At 46.7% G+C, this 20,537-nt stretch overlaps 1 protein-coding gene across 1 annotated transcript in view; it reads left to right on the top strand.

Annotated features, from left to right (window-relative positions):
- Positions 1 to 20,537, top strand: part of LOC140720483 (NACHT, LRR and PYD domains-containing protein 3-like) — a 67,069-nt gene that overhangs the window by 1,801 nt on the left and 44,731 nt on the right. The window contains exons 2-6 of the mRNA XM_073035334.1: positions 4,680 to 4,741; positions 6,288 to 6,384; positions 9,883 to 10,049; positions 18,988 to 19,159; positions 19,254 to 19,319. Of these exons, the coding sequence (XP_072891435.1) occupies positions 4,680 to 4,741; positions 6,288 to 6,384; positions 9,883 to 10,049; positions 18,988 to 19,159; positions 19,254 to 19,319 (564 nt within the window). The remainder of the gene's footprint in view (positions 1 to 4,679; positions 4,742 to 6,287; positions 6,385 to 9,882; positions 10,050 to 18,987; positions 19,160 to 19,253; positions 19,320 to 20,537) is intronic.

Here is a 20,537-nt window from a genome sequence, read left to right as displayed (position 1 = left end):
AGTGTCTGGACATATGAGACTGACATAGATTGTCTGTCCATAAAGTGAGGTTAATCACAGGAGTGTCTGGACATATGAGACTGACTTTTATTGTCTGTCCATAAAGTGAGGTTAAGCACAGGAGTGTCTGGACATATGAGACTGACATTGATTGTCTGTCCATAAAGTGAGGTTAAGCACAGGAGTGTCTGGACATATGAGACTGACATTGATTGTCTGTCCATAAAGTGAGGTTAAGCACAGGAGTGTCTGGACATATGAGACTGACTTTTATTGTCTGTCCATAAAGTGAGGTTAAGCACAGGAGTGTCTGGACATATGAGACTGACATTGATTGTCTGTCCATAAAGTGAGGTTAAGCACAGGAGTGTCTGGACATCTGAGACTGACATTGATTCTTCTTCTGCATGTGACTTGCGCCTTACATGCCTGGCCGATCATGACTCTCCACATCCAATGATCCCTCACAGCGTCGATGATACCTCGCACACTTAGATCTGTTCATTCTTTCACAGCGTCCATATATTTTCCTCTTTGCCTTCCTCTGTCACGTTTCCCAGGCATACTGCCTTGCAATGTAAGACATTCTATTTCTCCCTTTCTAATGACATGGCCCAGGAATTGAAGTTTCCTCTCATGTAATATTCTCATTAAAGATCTTTTTGTCTGGGCATGCTGGTGTACTGTCTCATTAATTACCCCATCTCTAGATGATATTTTCAGAATTCTTGTGAGAAACCACATTTCTGCTGCTTGTAAGTTTCTTTGGAGTTCTGATGTTATCGTCCATGTTTCGGAAGCATACGGCAAGATTGACCAGATGTAGCATTTTAGTAGCCTAAGCTTTGTTGTCATTGAAATGTGTCTGTTGGGAAAAATAGATTTTATTTTTTGGAAGTTGTTTTTGGCAATGGCAATTCTTCTTTTTATTTCTACTTTACTTCTAGCATCTTGTGATATAAAGCTACCATGGTAATTACAGCCGGTCTTTTGTTCAATCTCTTTTGTTACTGATGGACAATTTGCACTTGGGAGAATTCTGCTCTTCTGATGTGACGATATATTTGGATTTTTTTTTACAATTGATGGTCAGACCAAAATCTGCACTTGTTTGTACTACTTTATCTCGGAGGATTTGTAGGCCTTCTGCAGCACTTGCTGTTCGGGTGGTATCATCTGTATATCTCATATTGTTGATGTTAACACCTCCAATTTCCATCCCATTTAGGTCTTCTATTTCTTTGAAAATCATTTCAGTTTAGATGTTATATAATTTCAGTGAGGCAACGCATCTCTGCCTAACTCCTGTTTGAATTTTAGTCCAAATGCTTATTAAATCATCAATTCTTACCTCCACCGTTTGATTCCAAAATACATTTTGAAGAGATTATTGGTCCGTTCCGTCAATATTTAGTTTACTGAGAATTTGAAATAATTTTTCATGTTGACTTCGTCGAATGCTTTAGTGAACTCAATAAATCATAAAAATACATCATTTTGATATTCAATTGCCCTTTCTGAAAGTATTCGTAGCATGACAATTGCGTTCCTAGCTCCTCTATCCTAAATAGACCCTTATTGCAGTTTAGAAATTTCTGGCCTTAACTTGTTTTTGATTCGACTCAGAACAATTCTCAACAAAATTCTTATTATGTGATTCACAAGACTGATTATTCTATAATTTTCAGTCAAAAGTTCCAGGAATTTTAGGCAGAGTTATAAACACTGATTTCAAGAGATCGTCAGTGAATACACCAGACTCATATCCGCCATTAAACACTTCAGAAAGAATGTCTATGCCCAGATCTTCTTGGGCGTGTATCAGTTCCATTGATATTTCATCAGGTCCAGTGGCCTTACCATGATTCATGCTTTTCATTGCTTTAGTTATTTCTTCTTTGGCAATCGGTGGGCCAGAATTAGGGTGTTTAATATCTGGGGGTTCCCCTCTATTATCTTCAGAAAAAGCTGCTCTATATACTGAATCCAGCTGTCACATACTTTATTGATCTGTTATGCATCCTGCAGAGGAGGTTTCCTTAACTCCAGCAATTTCCTTTTTTTTTGTGCATATCTTTGCTGTTGTTAATATAGCCTTCTACTTGATTGCATTTTTGATTCAGCAATACTTCCTTTGCAATATTGCACAATTGTCTGGTCTGTGACATTGATTCTATGTTCATAAGTTGACGGTGGGTACAGGAATGTCTGGACATACGGAAAGTGACATTGATTGTCTGTCCATAAAGTGACGTTAGGCACAGAAGTGTCTGGACATATGGAGACTGACATTGATTGTCTGTCCATAAAGTGACGTTAGGCACAGGAGTGTCTGGAACGGTCAGGAAATGTTAAACTGGTAGTGTGTGGGGTGTGGAGCGTGGGTTAGTGAGTAGAGGTGTTGATCAGGCTTACTACTTGGGGAAAATAACTGTTTTGAGCCTGATTGTCCTGGTGTGGGTGTTACAGATCCACAATTCCTTTAAGGTAGCACCAGAGTCATAAAGAGAGTTTTGGGCAGATTGACCTTCACAACGCAGGCTATTACGAAGAGGGGTTGGGATATTAATGCTAAAGTTGTAAAGGGCACCGTGATTCTACAATAGGCAGAATTGTCTGCAGTTCTGGTCAGCTACTTGGAGGAAAGTTACCGATAAGCGTGAAAGAGTGCAGTGAAAATTACACGGACATTGCTGGTATTTCAGGAATTAATTATAGTGATAGTTTGAACAGGTTAAACTTTGTTACCTGGAATACAAGTGAATGACGGGGTACCCTAGCAGGGTTCCAACTTTTCTAAGCCATTTTGCCCTACAATTAAAGGAAGGGTCTATGGACCCCAAGTTGGGAACCCCTGCTAGAGATACAGAAATCTATGATGCTATAAGCTGGGTGAATGCAGGGAGACATTTTCCCCTCAGGCTGGGTAAGATCATGGATTTGGGGCAAAAACTGACACATTGAAGGGGAATCTGAGGGGGAACTACTTCACTCACTGGGTGGTGCGAATGGGGAACCAGCTCCCAGCAGAAGTGAGAGATGAAGGTTCGATTGTGGTATTTGAGCGATGTTTGGGTGGGTATCTAGATGAGAGAGGTATAGAGGACTGCGGTCTGGGTGCGGGGGGATGGGACCACACCGAACACGGCACGGACTGGATGGGCTAACAGTCCTGTGTCTGTGCTTTAAGGTCTCTGTGAATCTCAATTGAAACTTCTGCACAACATCGACATTTGTTGCGGAAGGGTCGTATCCAACAATTTGTTTTTATGTTGGGCCAGCATCTGCGCTGCTGAGAGTTCTGTAGAGCTGGAACCACCATGAGATTTACCGAATGCACCTCGACAGGGTAAAGACAACCACCGGAATTTTAGTGTCACCATTACAAAATGGCTGAATGTTCAGTTCATCTTCGTCACAATGAAACTGAGAACATGTCACACTGAGTTTGTTGTTTTCCCGCTCGGTTATCTTTGCGAGCCACTTCCTCCGTCGCCAGGGCAACAGCTCACCAGAGCTGCAGAGAGTGTTGAACATGTTTATCGATGGAATGAAGAAAATTGCAGGGATAGTATTTATGCAATTCTGTTCTGGGTGTCAAACACCTTGCAGTCAGTGAATCGTTTCTACGTCAAAAGAACAGAAAAAAAAAATCTCCTGTACTGAGTGCTATATTTTCAATTTTATATTTAAAACATTTTGTTCCTGTTACACGACGAGAAAAGGGGCTGCTAATTGACCTGGTATAGAACATAAGAACATAAGAGATAGGAGCAGGAGTAGGCCAATCGGCCCCTCAAGCCTGCTCCGCCATTCAACAAAATCATGGCTGATCCAATCTTAACTCTAGTTTTCACCGAATCCCACAAGGCAACAGTGCCAACCAACAGGGCACCATGCCGCCCATTTTATTTTATTATTCATCCCGCCCAAACCCATGTGATCACCCGGGGGAAAAAACCGAGTTGCCAATTGAGGAGAAAAAATCTGGAAAATTCCTCTCCGACCCATCCAAGCTATCGAAAACTGGTCCAGGAGATCACATGGCTGATCTAAACCTAGCCTCCTGTCCTCTTACCTGCTCGCTCACCGTATCCCCTAATGCCATTTTTATCCAGGAAAATGTCTATCTCCGTTTTGAATTTATTGAGTGTAGTAGCTTCCACAGCTCTCTGGGGCAGTAAATTCCACAGCCCCACTACCCTCTGAGTGAAGAAATTTCTCCGCATCTCAGTCCTGGAATGGCATCCCCTTATTTTAAGATTATGCCCCCTAGTCCTAGTTTCACCCATCATTGGGAACATTCTCCCCGCATCCACCCGATCAAGCCCCTTCACAATCTTATATGTTTCAATAAGATCGCCTCTCATTCTTCGGAACTCCAACGAGTAGAGTCCCAATCTACTCAACCTCTCATCATACATCAACCCACCCATCCCCGGAATTAACCTAGTGAACCTTCTCTGCACTGCCTCGAGAGCCAGTATGTCCTTTCTTAAATATGGACACCAGAACTGCACGCAGTACTCCAGGTGTGGTCTCACCAATACCCGGTACAACTGCAGTAAGACCTCCCTGTTCTTATACTCCATCCCCCTAGCAATAAAAACCAGCATTCCATTGGCCTTCTTGACCACCTGCTGCACTTGCATACTAACTTTTTGTGTTTCCTGCACCAGGACCCCCAATGAATCTCTCATTGTGGGCTGTGGGAACACCCAGTGTGAGGTGTGGGAAAGATGTGAGTCTCTCGGTGTGGGCTGTGACCCTCTGAGGTTGGACCTGGGATACCACACCTGATTTGATCCAGATAAAATGAGTCAGGGGATCAAGCTGTCCGGGTTTATGAGATGTTGAGCGAGTATTTCTGTTCTGTGCTCAGGTGTTTGGTTGTGAAGTTCCTTTGGAAGCAAAGCAGAGGACGAGTCCCCATTCCATCCCTCACAGGGAGAGGCTGGGGTTAAATACGCTGTTTTGTGTTTGCACCGGTAGAAATAGAGCGGAGTTTCAGAAATCAATTTGCATTTGGAAATTCCCCCTGACTGTCACCTGTCCATCTGCCAGTGGGAGTCAAATAGAAACTCCTGGTGCTGAAGATAGAACAGAACATGGAACAGTACATCGCAGGAACAGGCCTTCCCGCCACAATGGTGTGCCAAACCAGCGGAAAAGTAAATCAACACCCCCCGAAATATACTAATGACTCCCTCCTACACAATGTCCATAACCTCTCAATCTTCCTCACACCCATGTGCTTATCTAAACTTCACTTAAAGCCCCCATTGTATTTGCTTCCACCTCCATAACAGACAGGGCAATCCGGGGATCCACACCTCTCTGAGTAGAACAACTTACCCTCAGTCTGAATCAGAGTTTCCATTGACTCATTCAGGAGAAAGTTTGGTGAGTCTCATTCACTCAAACGCTAGTTCTTTAGACATTACATTTCTGTACCAAGGAAGGTAGAAAATAGCTGGAGTCAGACTGAATAAGCCTAGAAATACCATTTATGCCTCTATCAGACTCAGTCGCAATCATTGCAGATGTCAGCATCAGCTCTGCGAAGCCACGCACATTCCCTCACATTGCTTGTCCATTTCCAACATCACCTCTGACCTTTCCTTGCTTCGGCTGTGTTACGTCACAATTATCTCAAAATGCGTGGAGAATTTCCTCCAGTCAGGAGATGCCACTTTTGTTTCCTGCTGCAGTGATTGCAGAAATGTGGAATCACCATGAACTACAGCAACATGTCATTGACTCCTCTGTCTATTGCAAGCTGCAATGATATACTTACCCTCGAGTATATCGTCGTGCGAGCCTCTGCTGAGAGCAAACCCCCTTGAAGCCAAATGTCCCAGCACCACATTTCACTCAGTCCTAACTAGCAAATGCCAACCAATAATTTATATTTACCTACCCTGTCGTCATCAGTTGCTTTTCTACTAATAAATTGTCATAACCTGCGAATCTGTGATTAAGCAGAATTAGGTTTTACAATGAAGTTATGTTCCTGTTTGACCCTGTACTAAAGGCCTGAAAATTAGGACCATCTCAGTGTACACTGTGGTCAGCATTGTCTCGATGGGCTGAAGGGTCAGTATCTGTGATCTGTTGCTCTGTGCCTCTATCGGAAGGATGCTCCAGATATCACTGGACAGACATACAGACATGGTTTGGAAGTTGATGCGAACTGCGGCTCTGATACAGAGAATGGCTGTACTGTCACATTTGCAAAGTAATCCAACTCTCTCTGACTCACTGTCTGCTTGTTGTGTTTAATTCAGGGCATCACCAGCAAGTGGAGCTGTCCTGCACCGGGATCAGAGTGTAAACAAGACGACGACAATCAACAACCGTCAGCCAGAATCAGAATGGCTACAGGTATGTTCACCTGGACCTTTATAACTAAACTTCTACCCTGTTGGTGCACAATAGTTCAGAAAAAGAAGCTTACACAGGCGCTAACAGGGCAGAGAAAAAGTTTCATCAAGCAGTGTCATTGATCCCACTGGTAAAGTGACTTTGTGTAATCGATCGGTCCAACAGTTCCAGCGCAGGGACCTGACACCAGTAATGGTCGAATGACTCCACTCACCAGGCAAAGCTTCACCTGAGTGAAAGGAGCCGGAGACCCTGAATCAGCAGCGTGAGAGTGAAACACAAACAGGAATGTGACAGCGGTGCTGTTTGTTACGTAAAAGTCTACAGACAGACGGACATACTTTATTGATCCCGAGGGAAATTGGATTTCGTTACAGCCGCACCAACCACGGATAGTGTAGAAGTATAGCAATATAAAACCATAAATAATAATAATTTAATCATGCCAAGTGGGAATGAGTCCAGGTCCAGCCTATTGGCTCAGGGTGTCTGACACTCAGAGGGAGGAGTTGTAAATTTGATGGCCACAGGCAGGAATGACTTCCTATGACGCTCAGTGTTGCATCTCGGTGGAATGAGTCTCTGGCTGAATGTACTCATGTGCCTAACCAGTACATTATGGAGTGGAGGGGAGCATTTTCCAAGATGACATGCAACTTGGACAGCATCCTCTTTTCAGACACCACCGTCAGAGAGTCCAGTTCCACCCCTACAACATTATCTAGGTTCAGGGTTTGTTGCACATCAGGGCCTGTTTAGAGGTGAAAGACATCTTCAACTTTCATTTATAAAATTCAGAGACAGGTGACAAGAGCATTTCTGGGATTTCAGAGATTGTGCTATAATACAACATTTCAGGTTTTGTCAGGGCAGCTCTCAACTCCCCCCTCGCTGCGCAAAGTAGATGAGGGGAGTTTTCCGAACTCTGTTTTCTGTAGCCGAGCCGAGAACATTGCCAGCCTTGGAAATGGCTGAGCATCAGGAGACACTTCATTTGTGGTCTGCATTGGTCTGTCACTGTCTGGTATGGAGGGTCAACTGCACAGGACCGAGAGAAGCTGCCGGAAGTTGTAAATATTCAGGGAGCGGTGTCTCAGAAAGGCAGCATCCATTATTAAGGACGTCCAGCACCCAGGGCATGCCCTTTTCTCACTGTTACCATCAGGGAGGAGGTACAGAAGCCTGAATGCACACACTCAGCGATTCAGAAACAGATTCGTCCTCTCTGCCATCCCATTCCTAAATGGACATTGAATCTTTGGACACTACCTAACTTTGTTCAAAATACACAGTCTTTCTGTTTTTGCACATTTAAAAAAAATCTATTCAATTTCCGTAATTGGTTTCCTTGTTTACTTTTTAAAAAATTTTATTCATTATTATTTTTTCTCTGCTAGATTACCTATTGCATTGAACTGCTGCTGTTAAGTTAACAAATTTCACGTCACTGCCGGTGATAATAAACCTGATTCTGATTCTGTTTTACGTGTGCAAGTTTACCCTTCAAGCTCCCGTGTTCCGGGGCAAACTGTCCCAGCCGAACCGGATAACAAACAACCCCATCCGGTAACGTAATTGTGAATCTCCCCGACACTTTCCAGCTGAATCCCATCCATCCTGTAGATTGTTAGCAACTGCATCCTTAGCAAATGCAAAGCTCTCTCAGCGAGACTTTGTTTAGCTACTGGAACTGCACGCAAGACTCTCCCTTTGCCAATGACTTGTATAGTTGCTACATGACAATTATTATCCAGGAGACGGGATGGGACCCAGGGGACCAGGCATCATGGGCTTCAAGGTTATGTTCAGTCTGTAACCCAGGGGACTGAACGTTGTCCATCTCAAGGCAGTGGTCAGTCTTTGACCCAGGGGACAAGAAAGTGTGTGACATAGCAACCGGAGAACGTTTGATCTCGAGGATCGGACCACGAGTAATCCAGTGGCTTGTCTGTGAGTGACACAGGTGACTGGACAGTTTGTGATCCAGGGAGATTTAAGTTTGTGGGAAATAATCCCAGTGATAATTCCCGGTATCACCTAATGCCTTTGCATTAATAACCGCTGATTCTTGGTGTGTTCAGCTAATGCGTAGTCGGTGATCAGTATTACTGTGTCTATCCAGTTCTTTTTCTGGGAGTGGATGTGTCCACTCACTGGCTTACCGTAATGGTCACCTAGCAGGATGTGTGGTTCACATTCACCAGCACAGTCCCACTCCAAATCCGGTCAGCCCGTTTCCTGGCTCCATTGCAGACACCCATTGTGAATCCTTGTTCGAGCACAAATCACTCTAAACCTGCAATTCATCATTTACAGCAGGTGGGAAATTAAATCGGGTACAGAAAGTCCTCAAGAGGCTTTTACCCGGCAGCTCATCGAGGGAATGTGATCGGGACACGGGAAGCAAGGTTCCAAAGCACGGTCAGATTGAGAGCAATGTCCCAATGGAATGCGGTCCGGCTGCAGAGGAGGAGGAGCAAATTCAGCCCAGAGACAGTGACGTCAGAGACACTGAGCAGGTCCCTGGAAATGGCACAAGTGAGGCGACTGCCTGTCAGCTCAGAGACAGTGACGTCAGAGACACTGAGCAGGACCCTGGACCCAGCACAGGTGAGGCGACTGCCTGTCATCCCAGAGACAGTGACGTCAGAGACACTGAGCAGGACCCTGGAACCGGCACAAGTGAGGCGACTGCCTGTCAGCCCAGAGACAGTGACGTCAGAGACACTGAGCAGGACCCTGGACCCAGCACAGGTGAGGCGACTGCCTGTCATCCCAGAGACAGTGACGTCAGAGACACTGAGCAGGACCCTGGAACCGGCACAAGTGAGGCGACTGCCTGTCAGCCCAGAGACAGTGACGTCAGAGACCCTGAGCAGGACCCTGGAACCGGCACAAGTGAGGCGACAGCCTGTCAGCCCAGAGACAGTGACGTCAGAGACACTGAGCAGGACCCTGGAACCGGCACAAGTGAGGCGACTTCCTGTCAGCCCAGAGACAGTGACGTCAGAGACACTGAGCAGGACCCTGGAACCGGCACAAGTGAGGTGATTGCCTGTCAGCCCAGAGACAGTGACGTCAGAGACACTGAGCAGGACCCTGGAACCGGCACAAGTGAGGCGACTACCTGTCAGCTCGGTAAGAGAGTATTTCCAGGATATGATTTATGGGAAATGCATTCGCCAGGATAGAGAGAGTATCTCTGGGAAGCGACAGTCCCAACATCTATTGTCCATTTTAAACTGAAATCGGTGAGTGGATGGGACGATTTGAGAGACAGGTTGCTGGTGAATGGGTTTCTTCTGGGAACGTCTAGCACAGCGCATTGATGGGTCGGTTTTTTAAGGCCAGTGTTGGAGATTACGGCAAAATACGTGTTTCCAGTAGAAAGCAGGTAAACACTGAGGTTCAAGACATGACTGGTTTGTTGAGTTGGGTGAAGCAATGGAGATAAGTGATATTTGAGTTTGTGACTACATTCTCATTTTATATTCGCAGAGACAGAATTTACAATCTCCGACCTCCTGGCAGAGGGGGGCGAGTATCGACTGTACCAACTGACCAAGTTCTACAGGGACAGACTCAAACATGCAATTGAAGAAAAAGTTGAAAGACTCGGTTGGATGCTGACAAAGGAGGGACATTTCAGTAGAGAAGAAAATGAGGTGAGTGTATTTACTGTATAGTCACCGAACTGCTGGTATCAGAGGGGATAGTGATCGATATTAATCTCCTGCACGTTCTAGGAGTTCTACATGGCAATGGAGACTTTGATCTCTGACTTATCCTCAGTAGATCTGTTTCAGCTGTTTAGGTGGGGAGCACTGGGAACTGCAGGTTCAGAGTCACCTTCTCCTCTCACACCTGCTGTTTTTATCAGTGTACCGGAACTCAGTCATACCTTTGTCTTCAGTAGATCTGTTTCAGCTGTTCAGGTGGGGAGCACTGGGAACCGCAGGTTCAGAGTCACCTTCTCCTCTCACACCTGCTGTATTTATCCGTGTACCGGACCTCAGTCAGACCTTTGACTTCAGTAGATCTGTTTCAGCTGTTCAGGTGGGGAGCACTGGGAACTGCAGGTTCAGAGTCACCTTCTCCTCTCACACCTGCTGTATTTATCAGTGTACCGGACCTCAGTCAGAACTTTGTCTTCAGTAGATCTGTTTCAGCTGTTCAGGTGGGGAGCACTGGGAACTGCAGGTTCAGAGTCACCTTCTCCTCTCACACCTGCTGTATTTATCTGTGTACCGGACCTCAGTCAGACCTTTGTCTTCAGTAGATCTGTTTCAGCTGTTCAGGTGGGGAGCACTGGGAACTGCAGGTTCAGAGTCACCTTCTCCTCTCACACCTGCTGTATTTATCCGTGTACCGGACCTCAGTCAGACCTTTGACTTCAGTAGATCTGTTTCAGCTGTTCAGGTGGGGAGCAATGGGAACTGCAGGTTCAGAGTCACCTTCTCCTCTCACACCTGCTGTATTTATCAGTGTACCGGACCTCAGTCAGACCTTTGTCTTCAGTAGATCTGTTTCAGCTGTTCAGGTGGGGAGCACTGGGAACCGCAGGTTCAGAGTCACCTTCTCCTCTCACACCTGCTGTATTTATCCGTGTACCGGACCTCAGTCAGACCTTTGACTTCAGTAGATCTGTTTCAGCTGTTCAGGTGGGGAGCACCGGGAACCGCAGGTTCAGAGTCACCTTCTCCTCTCGCACCTGCTGTATTTATCCGTGTACCGGACCTCAGTCAGACCTTTGTCTTCAGTAGATCTGTTTCAGCTGTTCAGGTGGGGAGCCATGGGAACCGCTGGTTCAGAGTCACCTTCTCCTCTCACACCTGCTGTATTTATCCGTGTACCGGACCTCAGTCAGACCTTTGACTTCAGTATATCTGTTTCAGCTGTTCAGGTGGGGAGCACTGGGAACCGCTGGTTCAGAGTCACCTTCTCCTCTCACACCTGCTGTATTTATCCGTGTACCGGACCTCAGTCAGACCTTTGACTTCAGTAGATCTGTTTCAGCTGTTCAGGTGGGGAGCACTGTGAACTGCAGGTTCAGAGTCACCTTCTCCTCTCACACCTGCTGTATTTATCCGTGTACCGGACCTCAGTCAGACCTTTGTCTTCAGTAGATCTGTTTCAGCTGTTCAGGTGGGGAGCACTGGGAACTGCAGGTTCAGAGTCACCTTCTCCTCTCACACCTGCTGTATTTGTCCGTGTACCGGACCTCAGTCAGACCTTTGTCTTCAGTAGATCTGTTTCAGCTGTTCAGGTGGGGAGCACTGGGAACTGCAGGTTCAGAGTCACCTTCTCCTCTCACACCTGCTGTATTTATCAGTGTACCGGACCTCAGTCAGACCTTTGTCTTCAGTAGATCTGTTTCGGCTGTTCAGGTGGGGAACACTGGGAACTGCAGGTTCAGAGTCACCTTCTCCTCTCACACCTGCTGTATTTATCCGTGTACCGGACCTCAGTCAGACCTTTGTCTTCAGTAGATCTGTTTCAGCTGTTCAGGTGGGGAGCACTGGGAACTGCAGGTTCAGAGTCACCTTCTCCTCTCACACCTGCTGTATTTATCAGTGTACCGGACCTCAGTCAGACCATTGTCTTCAGTAGATCTGTTTCAGCTGCTCAGGTGGGGAGCACTGGGAACCGCAGGTTCAGAGTCACCTTCTCCTCTCACACCTGCTGTATTTATCCGTGTACCGGACGTCAGTCAGACCTTTGTCTTCAGTAGATCTGTTTCAGCTGTTCACGTGGGGAACACAGGGAACCGCAGGTTCAGAGTCACCTTCTCCTCTCACACCTGCTGTATTTATCCGTGTACCGGACCTCAGTCAGACCTTTGTCTTCAGTAGATCTGTTCAGCTGTTCAGGTGGGGAGCACTGGGAACCGCAGGTTCAGAGTCACCTTCTCCTCTCACACCTGCTGTATTTATCCGTGTACCGGACCTCATTCAGACCTTTGTCTTCAGTAGATCTGTTTCAGCTGTTCAGGTGGGGAACACTGGGAACTGCAGGTTCAGAGTCACCTTCTCCTCTCACACCTGCTGTATTTATCAGTGTACCGGACCTCAGTCAGACCTTTGTTTTCAGTAGATCTGTTTCAGCTGTTCAGGTGGGGAGCACTGGGAACTGCAGATTCAGAGTCACCTTCTCCTCTCACACCTGCTGTATTTATCCGTGTACCGGACCTCAGTCAGACCTTTGTCTTCAGTAGATCTGTTTCAGCTGTTCAGGTGGAGAGCACTGGGAACTGCATGTTCAGAGTCACCTTCTCCTCTCACACCTGCTGTATTTATCCGTGTACCGGACCTCAGTCAGACCTTTGACTTCAGTAGATCTGTTTCAGCTGTTCAGGTCGGGAGCACTGGGAACTGCAGGTTCAGAGTCACCTTCTCCTCTCACACCTGCTGTATTTATCAGTGTACCGGACCTCAGTCAGACATTTGTCTTCAGTAGATCTGTTTCAGCTGTTCAGGTGGGGAGCACTGGGAACTGCAGGTTCAGAGTCACCTTCTCCTTTCACACCTGCTGTGTTTATCAGTGTACCGGACCTCAGTCAGACCTTTGTCTTCAGTAGATCTGTTTCAGCTGTTCAGGTGGGGAGCACTGGGAACCGCAGGTTCAGAGTCACCTTCTCCTCTCACACCTGCTGTATTTATCCGTGTACCGGACCTCAGTCAGACCTTTGTCTTCAGTAGATCTGTTTCAGCTGTTCAGGTGGGGAGCCCTGGGAACTGCAGGTTCAGAGTCACCTTCTCCTCTCACACCTGCTGTATTTATCTGTGTACCGGACCTCATTCAGACCTTTGTCTTCAGTAGATCTGTTTCAGCTGTTCAGGTGGGGAGCACTGGGAACTGCAGCTTCAGAGTCACCTTCTCCTCTCACACCTGCTGTATTTATCAGTGTACCGGACCACAGTCAGACCTTTGTCTTCAGTAGATCTGTTTCAGCTGTTCAGGTGGGGAGCACTGGGAACCGCAGGTTCAGAGTCACCTTCTCCTCTCACACCTGCTGTATTTATCCGTGTACCGGACCTCAGTCAGAACTTTGACTTCAGTAGATCTGTTTCAGCTGTTCAGGTGGGGAGCACTGGGAACTGCAGGTTCAGAGTCACCTTCTCCTCTCACACCTGCTGTATTTATCCGTGTACCGGACCTCAGTCAGACCTTTGTCTTCAGTAGATCTGTTTCAGCTGTTCAGGTGGGGAGCACTGGGAACCGCTGGTTCAGAGTCACATTCTCCTCTCACACCTGCTGTATTTATCCGTGTACCGGACCTCATTCAGACCTTTGTCTTCAGTAGATCTGTTTCAGCTGTTCAGGTGGGGAGCACTGGGCACTGCAGGTTCAGAGTCACCTTCTCCTCTCACACCTGCTGTATTTATCAGTGTACCGGACCTCAGTCAGACCTTTGTCTTCAGTAGATCTGTTTCAGCTGTTCAGGTGGGGAGCCCTGGGAACTGCAGGTTCAGAGTCACCTTCTCCTCTCACACCTGCTGTATTTATCGGTGTACCGGACCTCATTCAGACCTTTGTCTTCAGTAGATCTGTTTCAGATGTTCAGCTGGGGAGCACTGGGCACTGCAGGTTCAGAGTCACCTTCTCCTCTCACACCTGCTGTATTTATCCGTGTACCGGACCTCAGTCAGACCTTTGACTTCAGTAGATCTGTTTCAGCTGTTCAGGTGGGGAGCACTGGGCACTGTAGGTTCAGAGTCACCTTCTCCTCTCACACCTGCTGTATTTATCCGTGTACCGGACCTCAGTCAGACCTTTGACTTCAGTAGATCTGTTTCAGCTGTTCAGGTGGGGAGCACTGGGAACTGCAGGTTCAGAGTCACCTTCTCCTCTCACACCTGCTGTATTTATCAGTGTACCGGACCTCAGTCGGACCTTTGTCTTCAGTAGATCTGTTTCAGCTGTTCAGCTGGGGAGCCCTGGGAACTGCAGGTTCAGAGTCACCTTCTCCTCTCACACCTGCTGTATTTATCAGTGTACCGGACCTCAGTCAGACCTTTGTCTTCAGTAGATCTGTTTCAGCTGTTCAGGTGGGGAGCACTGGGAACTGCAGGTTCAGAGTCACCTTCTCCTCTCACACCTGCTGTATTTATCCGTGTACCGGACCTCAGTCAGACCTTTGAATTCAGTAGATCTGTTTCAGCTGTTCAGGTGGGGAGCACTGGGAACTGCAGGTTCAGAGTCACCTTCTCCTCTCACACCTGCTGTATTTATCAGTGTACCGGACCTCATTCAGACCTTTGTCTTCAGTAGATCTGTTTCAGCTGTTCAGGTGGGGAGCACTGGGAACTGCAGGTTCAGAGTCACCTTCTCCTCTCACACCTGCTGTATTTATCAGTGTACCGGACCTCAGTCAGACCTTTGACTTCAGTAGATCTGTTTCAGCTGTTCAGGTGGGGAGCACTGGGAACCGCAGGTTCAGAGTCACCTTCTCCTCTCACACCTGCTGTATTTATCGGTGTACCGGACCTCATTCAGACCTTTGTCTTCAGTAGATCTGTTTCAGCTGTTCAGGTGGGGAGCACTGGGCACTGCAGGTTCAGAGTCACCTTCTCCTCTCACACCTGCTGTATTTATCCGTGTACCGGACCTCAGTCAGACCTTTGACTTCAGTAGATCTGTTTCAGCTGTTCAGGTGGGGAGCACTGGGAACTGCAGGTTCAGAGTCACCTTCTCCTCTCACACCTGCTGTATTTATCCGTGTACCGGACCTCAGTCAGACCTTTGACTTCAGTAGATCTGTTTCAGCTGTTCAGGTGGGGAGCACTGGGAACTGCAGGTTCAGAGTCACCTTCTCCTCTCACACCAGCTGTATTTATCAGTGTACCGGACCTCATTCAGACCTTTGTCTTCAGTAGATCTGTTTCAGCTGTTCAGGTGGGGAGCACTGGGAACTGCAGGTTCAGAGTCACCTTCTCCTCTCACACCTGCTGTATTTATCAGTGTACCGGACCTCAGTCAGACCTTTGTCTTCAGTAGATCTGTTTCAGCTGTTCAGGTGGGGAGCCCTGGGAACTGCAGGTTCAGAGTCACCTTCTCCTCTCACACCTGCTGTATTTATCCGTGTACCGGACCTCAGTCAGACCTTTGTCTTCAGTAGATCTGTTTCAGCTGTTCAGGTGGGGAGCACTGGGAACTGCAGGTTCAGAGTCACCTTCTCCTCTCACACCTGCTGTATTTATCAGTGTAAAGGACTTCAGTCAGACCTTTGTCTTCAGTAGATCTGTTTCAGCTGTTCAGGTGGGGAGCACTGGGAACTGCAGGTTCAGAGTCACCTTCTCCTCTCACACCTGCTGTATTTATCCGTGTAGCGGACCTCAGTCAGACCTTTGTCTTCAGTAGATCTGTTTCAGCTGTTCATTTGGGGAGCACTCGGCACTGCAGGTTCAGAGTCACCTTCTCCTCTCACACCTGCTGTATTTATCCGTGTACCGGACCTCAGTCAGACCTTTGACTTCAGTAGATCTGTTTCAGCTGTTCAGGTGGGGAGCACTGGGAACTGCAGGTTCAGAGTCACCTTCTCCTCTCACACCTGCTGTATTTATCCGTGTACCGGACCTCAGTCAGACCTTTGTCTTCAGTAGATCTGTTTCAGCTGTTCATTTGGGGAGCACTCGGCACTGCAGGTTCAGAGTCACCTTCTCCTCTCACACCTGCTGTATTTATCCGTGTACCGGACCTCAGTCAGACCTTTGACTTCAGTAGATCTGTTTCAGCTGTTCAGGTGGGGAGCACTGGGAACTGCAGGTTCAGAGTCACCTTCTCCTCTCACACCTGCTGTATTTATCCGTGTACCGGACCTCAGTCAGACCTTTGACTTCAGTAGATCTGTTTCAGCTGTTCAGGTGGGGAGCACTGGGAACTGCAGGTTCAGAGTCACCTTCTCCTCTCACACCAGCTGTATTTATCAGTGTACCGGACCTCATTCAGACCTTTGTCTTCAGTAGATCTGTTTCAGCTGTTCAGGTGGGGAGCACTGGGAACTGCAGGTTCAGAGTCACCTTCTCCTCTCACACCTGCTGTATTTATCAGTGTACCGGACCTCAGTCAGACCTTTGTCTTCAGTAGATCTGTTTCAGCTGTTCAGGTGGGGAGCCCTGGGAACTGCAGGTTCAGAGTCACCTTCTCCTCTCACACCTGCTGTATTTATCCGTTTACCGGACCTCAGTCAGACCTTTGTCTTCAGTAGATCTGTTTCAGCTGTTCAGGTGGGGAGCACTGGGAACTGCAGGTTCAGAGTCACCTTCTCCTCTCACACCTGCTGTATTTATCAGTGTACCGGACCTCATTCAGACCTTTGTCTTCAGTAGATCTGTTTCAGCTGTTCAGGTGGGGAGCACTGGGAACTGCAGGTTCAGAGTCACCTTCTCCTCTCACACCTGCTGTATTTATCAGTGTACCGGACCTCAGTCAGACCTTTGACTTCAGTAGATCTGTTTCAGCTGTTTAGGTGGGGAGCACTGGGAACCGCAGGTTCAGAGTCACCTTCTCCTCTCACACCTGCTGTATTTATCGGTGTACCGGACCTCATTCAGACCTTTGTCTTCAGTAGATCTGTTTCAGCTGTTCAGGTGGGGAGCACTGGGCACTGCAGGTTCAGAGTCACCTTCTCCTCTCACACCTGCTGTATTTATCCGTGTACCGGACCTCAGTCAGACCTTTGACTTCAGTAGATCTGTTTCAGCTGTTCAGGTGGGGAGCACTGGGAACTGCAGGTTCAGAGTCACCTTCTCCTCTCACACCTGCTGTATTTATCCGTGTACCGGACCTCAGTCAGACCTTTGACTTCAGTAGATCTGTTTCAGCTGTTCAGGTGGGGAGCACTGGGAACTGCAGGTTCAGAGTCACCTTCTCCTCTCACACCAGCTGTATTTATCAGTGTACCGGAACTCATTCAGACCTTTGTCTTCAGTAGATCTGTTTCAGCTGTTCAGGTGGGGAGCACTGGGAACTGCAGGTTCAGAGTCACCTTCTCCTCTCACACCTGCTGTATTTATCAGTGTACCGGACCTCAGTCAGACCTTTGTCTTCAGTAGATCTGTTTCAGCTGTTCAGGTGGGGAGCCCTGGGAACTGCAGGTTCAGAGTCACCTTCTCCTCTCACACCTGCTGTATTTATCCGTGTAGCGGACCTCAGTCAGACCTTTGTCTTCAGTAGATCTGTTTCAGCTGTTCATTTGGGGAGCACTGGGAACAGCAGGTTCAGAGTCACCTTCTCCTCTCACACCTGCTGTATTTATCCGTGTACCGGACCTCAGTCAGACCTTTGACAAGGTTCCGCACGGAAGGTTAGTTAGGAAGTCTCAATCGTTAGGTATTAATATTGAAGTAGTAAAATGGATTCAGTGGCTGGATGGGAGATGCCAGAGAGTAGTGGTGGATAACTGTATGTCAGATTGGAGACTGGTGACTAGTGGTGTGCATCAGGGATCTGTACTGGGTCTAATGTTGTTTGTCATATCCATTAATGATCCTGATGATGGGGTGGTAAATTGGATTACTAAGTATGCAAATGATACTAAGATAGGTGGCGTTGTGGAAAATGAAGTAGTTTTCAAATCTTACAGAGAGATTTAGGACAGTTAGAAGAGTGGGCTGAAAGTTTGCAGATTGTGTTTAATGCTGATAAGTGTGAGATGCTTTATTTTTGTAGGACTAATCAAAATAGGACATACATGGTAAATGGTAGGGCGTTGAAGAGTGCAGTATAACACAGTGAACTAGTAATAATGGTGCATAGTTCCCTGAAGGTGGAATCTCATGTGGATAGGCTGGTGAAGAAAGTTTTTGGTATGCTGGCCTTTATAAATCAGAGCATTGAGTAGAGGAGATGGGAAGTAAAGATATATTGTACAAGGCATTGGTAAGGCCAAATTTGGAGTATTGTGTACAGTTCTGGCCACCGAATTATAGGAAAGATGTCAACAAAATATAGAGTACAGAGGAGATTTACTACCGTGTTACTTGGGTCTCAGCACCTAAGTACAGAGAAAGGTTGAACAAGTTAAGTCTTTATTCTTTAGTGCGTTGAAGTTTGAGGGGCGAACTTGATAGAGGCATTTAAAATTATGAGGGCATAGATAGAGTTGACGTGCATAGGCTTTTTTTCATTAAGAGTAGGGGAGATACAAACAAGAGTACATGAGTTGAGAGTTGGGGGCAAAAGTTTAGGGGTAACACGAGAGGGAACTTCTTTACTCAGAGAGTGGTAACTGTGTGGAATAAGCTTACAGTAGAAGTGGCAAAGACAGGTTGAATACTGTCATTTTAAAAACTGGATATGTATATGGACAGGAAGGGAATGGAGGGTTATGGACTGAGTGCAGGTAGGTGGGACTAGGTGAGAGTAAGCGCTCGGCACGGACTGTGTTACTGTGCTGTAATAGTCATATCGTTGTATGACATAAGTGCAAGGGCTGCATATCTGGACTGTTGTCAAGGCATTCAGTCTAAAATTAATTTTGCATCTTATCAGGACCGTCGGTCAAATTCACCTCAGCTCATTAATCCAGGATGAATATTAAACAGTGAGATTCGCCATGTCTGTCCATCTACTCCACAATAAATTAATTGTTTGCTTTTATAGAAAGTCACTGAACTGACAGAGAAGGGCAACCGGACAGAGAGTTCCAGACTCTTCGTCAGTTTGGTGAATGGCAAAGGCTCCCGGGCCCGGAGGGCGATGTGGGAATCCTTTCTGATGTGGAGGACTGAGTTACCGAAGTTGGACAGGATACTGAGGGAAATACAGGAGCTCGGTATGTTAAAAACATGCACTGAACACAAAGGCACATTAAATAGTTGTAATTATTTTAGTTCTGTTTTCATGAACTCTTTTTTTGATTTAAACAGGTCCTGACCCAGAGGAATACATAAACATCGCACAAGGGTTATCTGAGTTACCCACTGAACTGACAGGTGAGTGATGAAATCCTCAGTTCACACCGCAACTCAAATGTTAGACTGTGACTTGGCAGAATCTGGGAACGAAAATCCACCATCAATCATTCGCCGATCTCAGGTTTCAGGTTACAATTCAGATCATCTCTCGTTGCAGCCTGAACATTGTAAAGTGTATTTTTCCAGCTGTTCCAGCTGTTAATGTATTCATCCAGCCCTTGTGTCTGCTGAACCCTCCACTCCGGGTCCTAATGCTCTGGGTATCCCCATACAGGCTCCTGACACACTGTATGACCCAGTCCAGGTGACCTTTCTCTCTTCAGACCTTTCAGATTCCCAAGCACCTCCTCCATCGTAAAGCAGCTGCACTCAATTCTGATTCTCAAAGCTGTACTTGCCTCACATGCCACCGAATCCAAGCAACATCCAGGTGAACCTGTTCTGCACCCTCTCCAATCATCCGCAGTGCTGGACAATCAGAAGTGAACACAATACTCTAGATGCACCTTAAAACCATCATACTTAAGCTGACAGTTAAGCCATTCAGCTCAGTGAATTTGCTCCGCAATTCCTCTCAACCCCATTATCTTGCCTTCTGTAAATGTTGATGTTCTTCCGAATCAGGAACATAGACCTGCATTTTAGTATACCCATTGACCTGTCTTCCTCTGCCATCTATGACAATTTTTTCACAGATTCACCACCTGCCAGCGAAAGCAATTTCTCACAATATGGTTCCCCGCCAGCCAGGGCAATTCACCACAGTTCCCAGACATGTTAACCTTGTGTATGAGCCTCCCATGTGGGAACCTTGTCAAAGATTCTACCAATATCCAAGTAGACAACATCCATCTGTAACTTCATCCATCACCTTTGTCACCTCCTGGAGGAACTCAATTAAGTTAGCCAGACACAAGCCCCACCAAAGCCTTGCTGATGAACCCTCAAACATTCTCCCTTTCATACTCCCATGCGGCAGAAAATATAAAAAGCTGAAGGTACGTACCAGCAGCCTCAAGGATAGCTTTAATTCTGCATTTATGACTATTGAATGGTCACCTACTATGTTATTACTGGCTCCTAATAATAAGAGAATTTTATATATAAAATTGTAACATTATGTATCTCATAAACAATAACCACTTATTTAGATAACCATAATACGTACAGAAAAGCAGAGAGAATACCTTTAGCGTATGAACGAATTTAAGGAACAACTGATAATAAATTATGTAA

This window comes from Hemitrygon akajei, unplaced genomic scaffold, assembly GCF_048418815.1.
Source record: "Hemitrygon akajei unplaced genomic scaffold, sHemAka1.3 Scf000043, whole genome shotgun sequence".
NCBI lineage: Eukaryota > Metazoa > Chordata > Chondrichthyes > Myliobatiformes > Dasyatidae > Hemitrygon > Hemitrygon akajei.
This window is presented reverse-complemented; position numbering and strand designations above follow the sequence as displayed.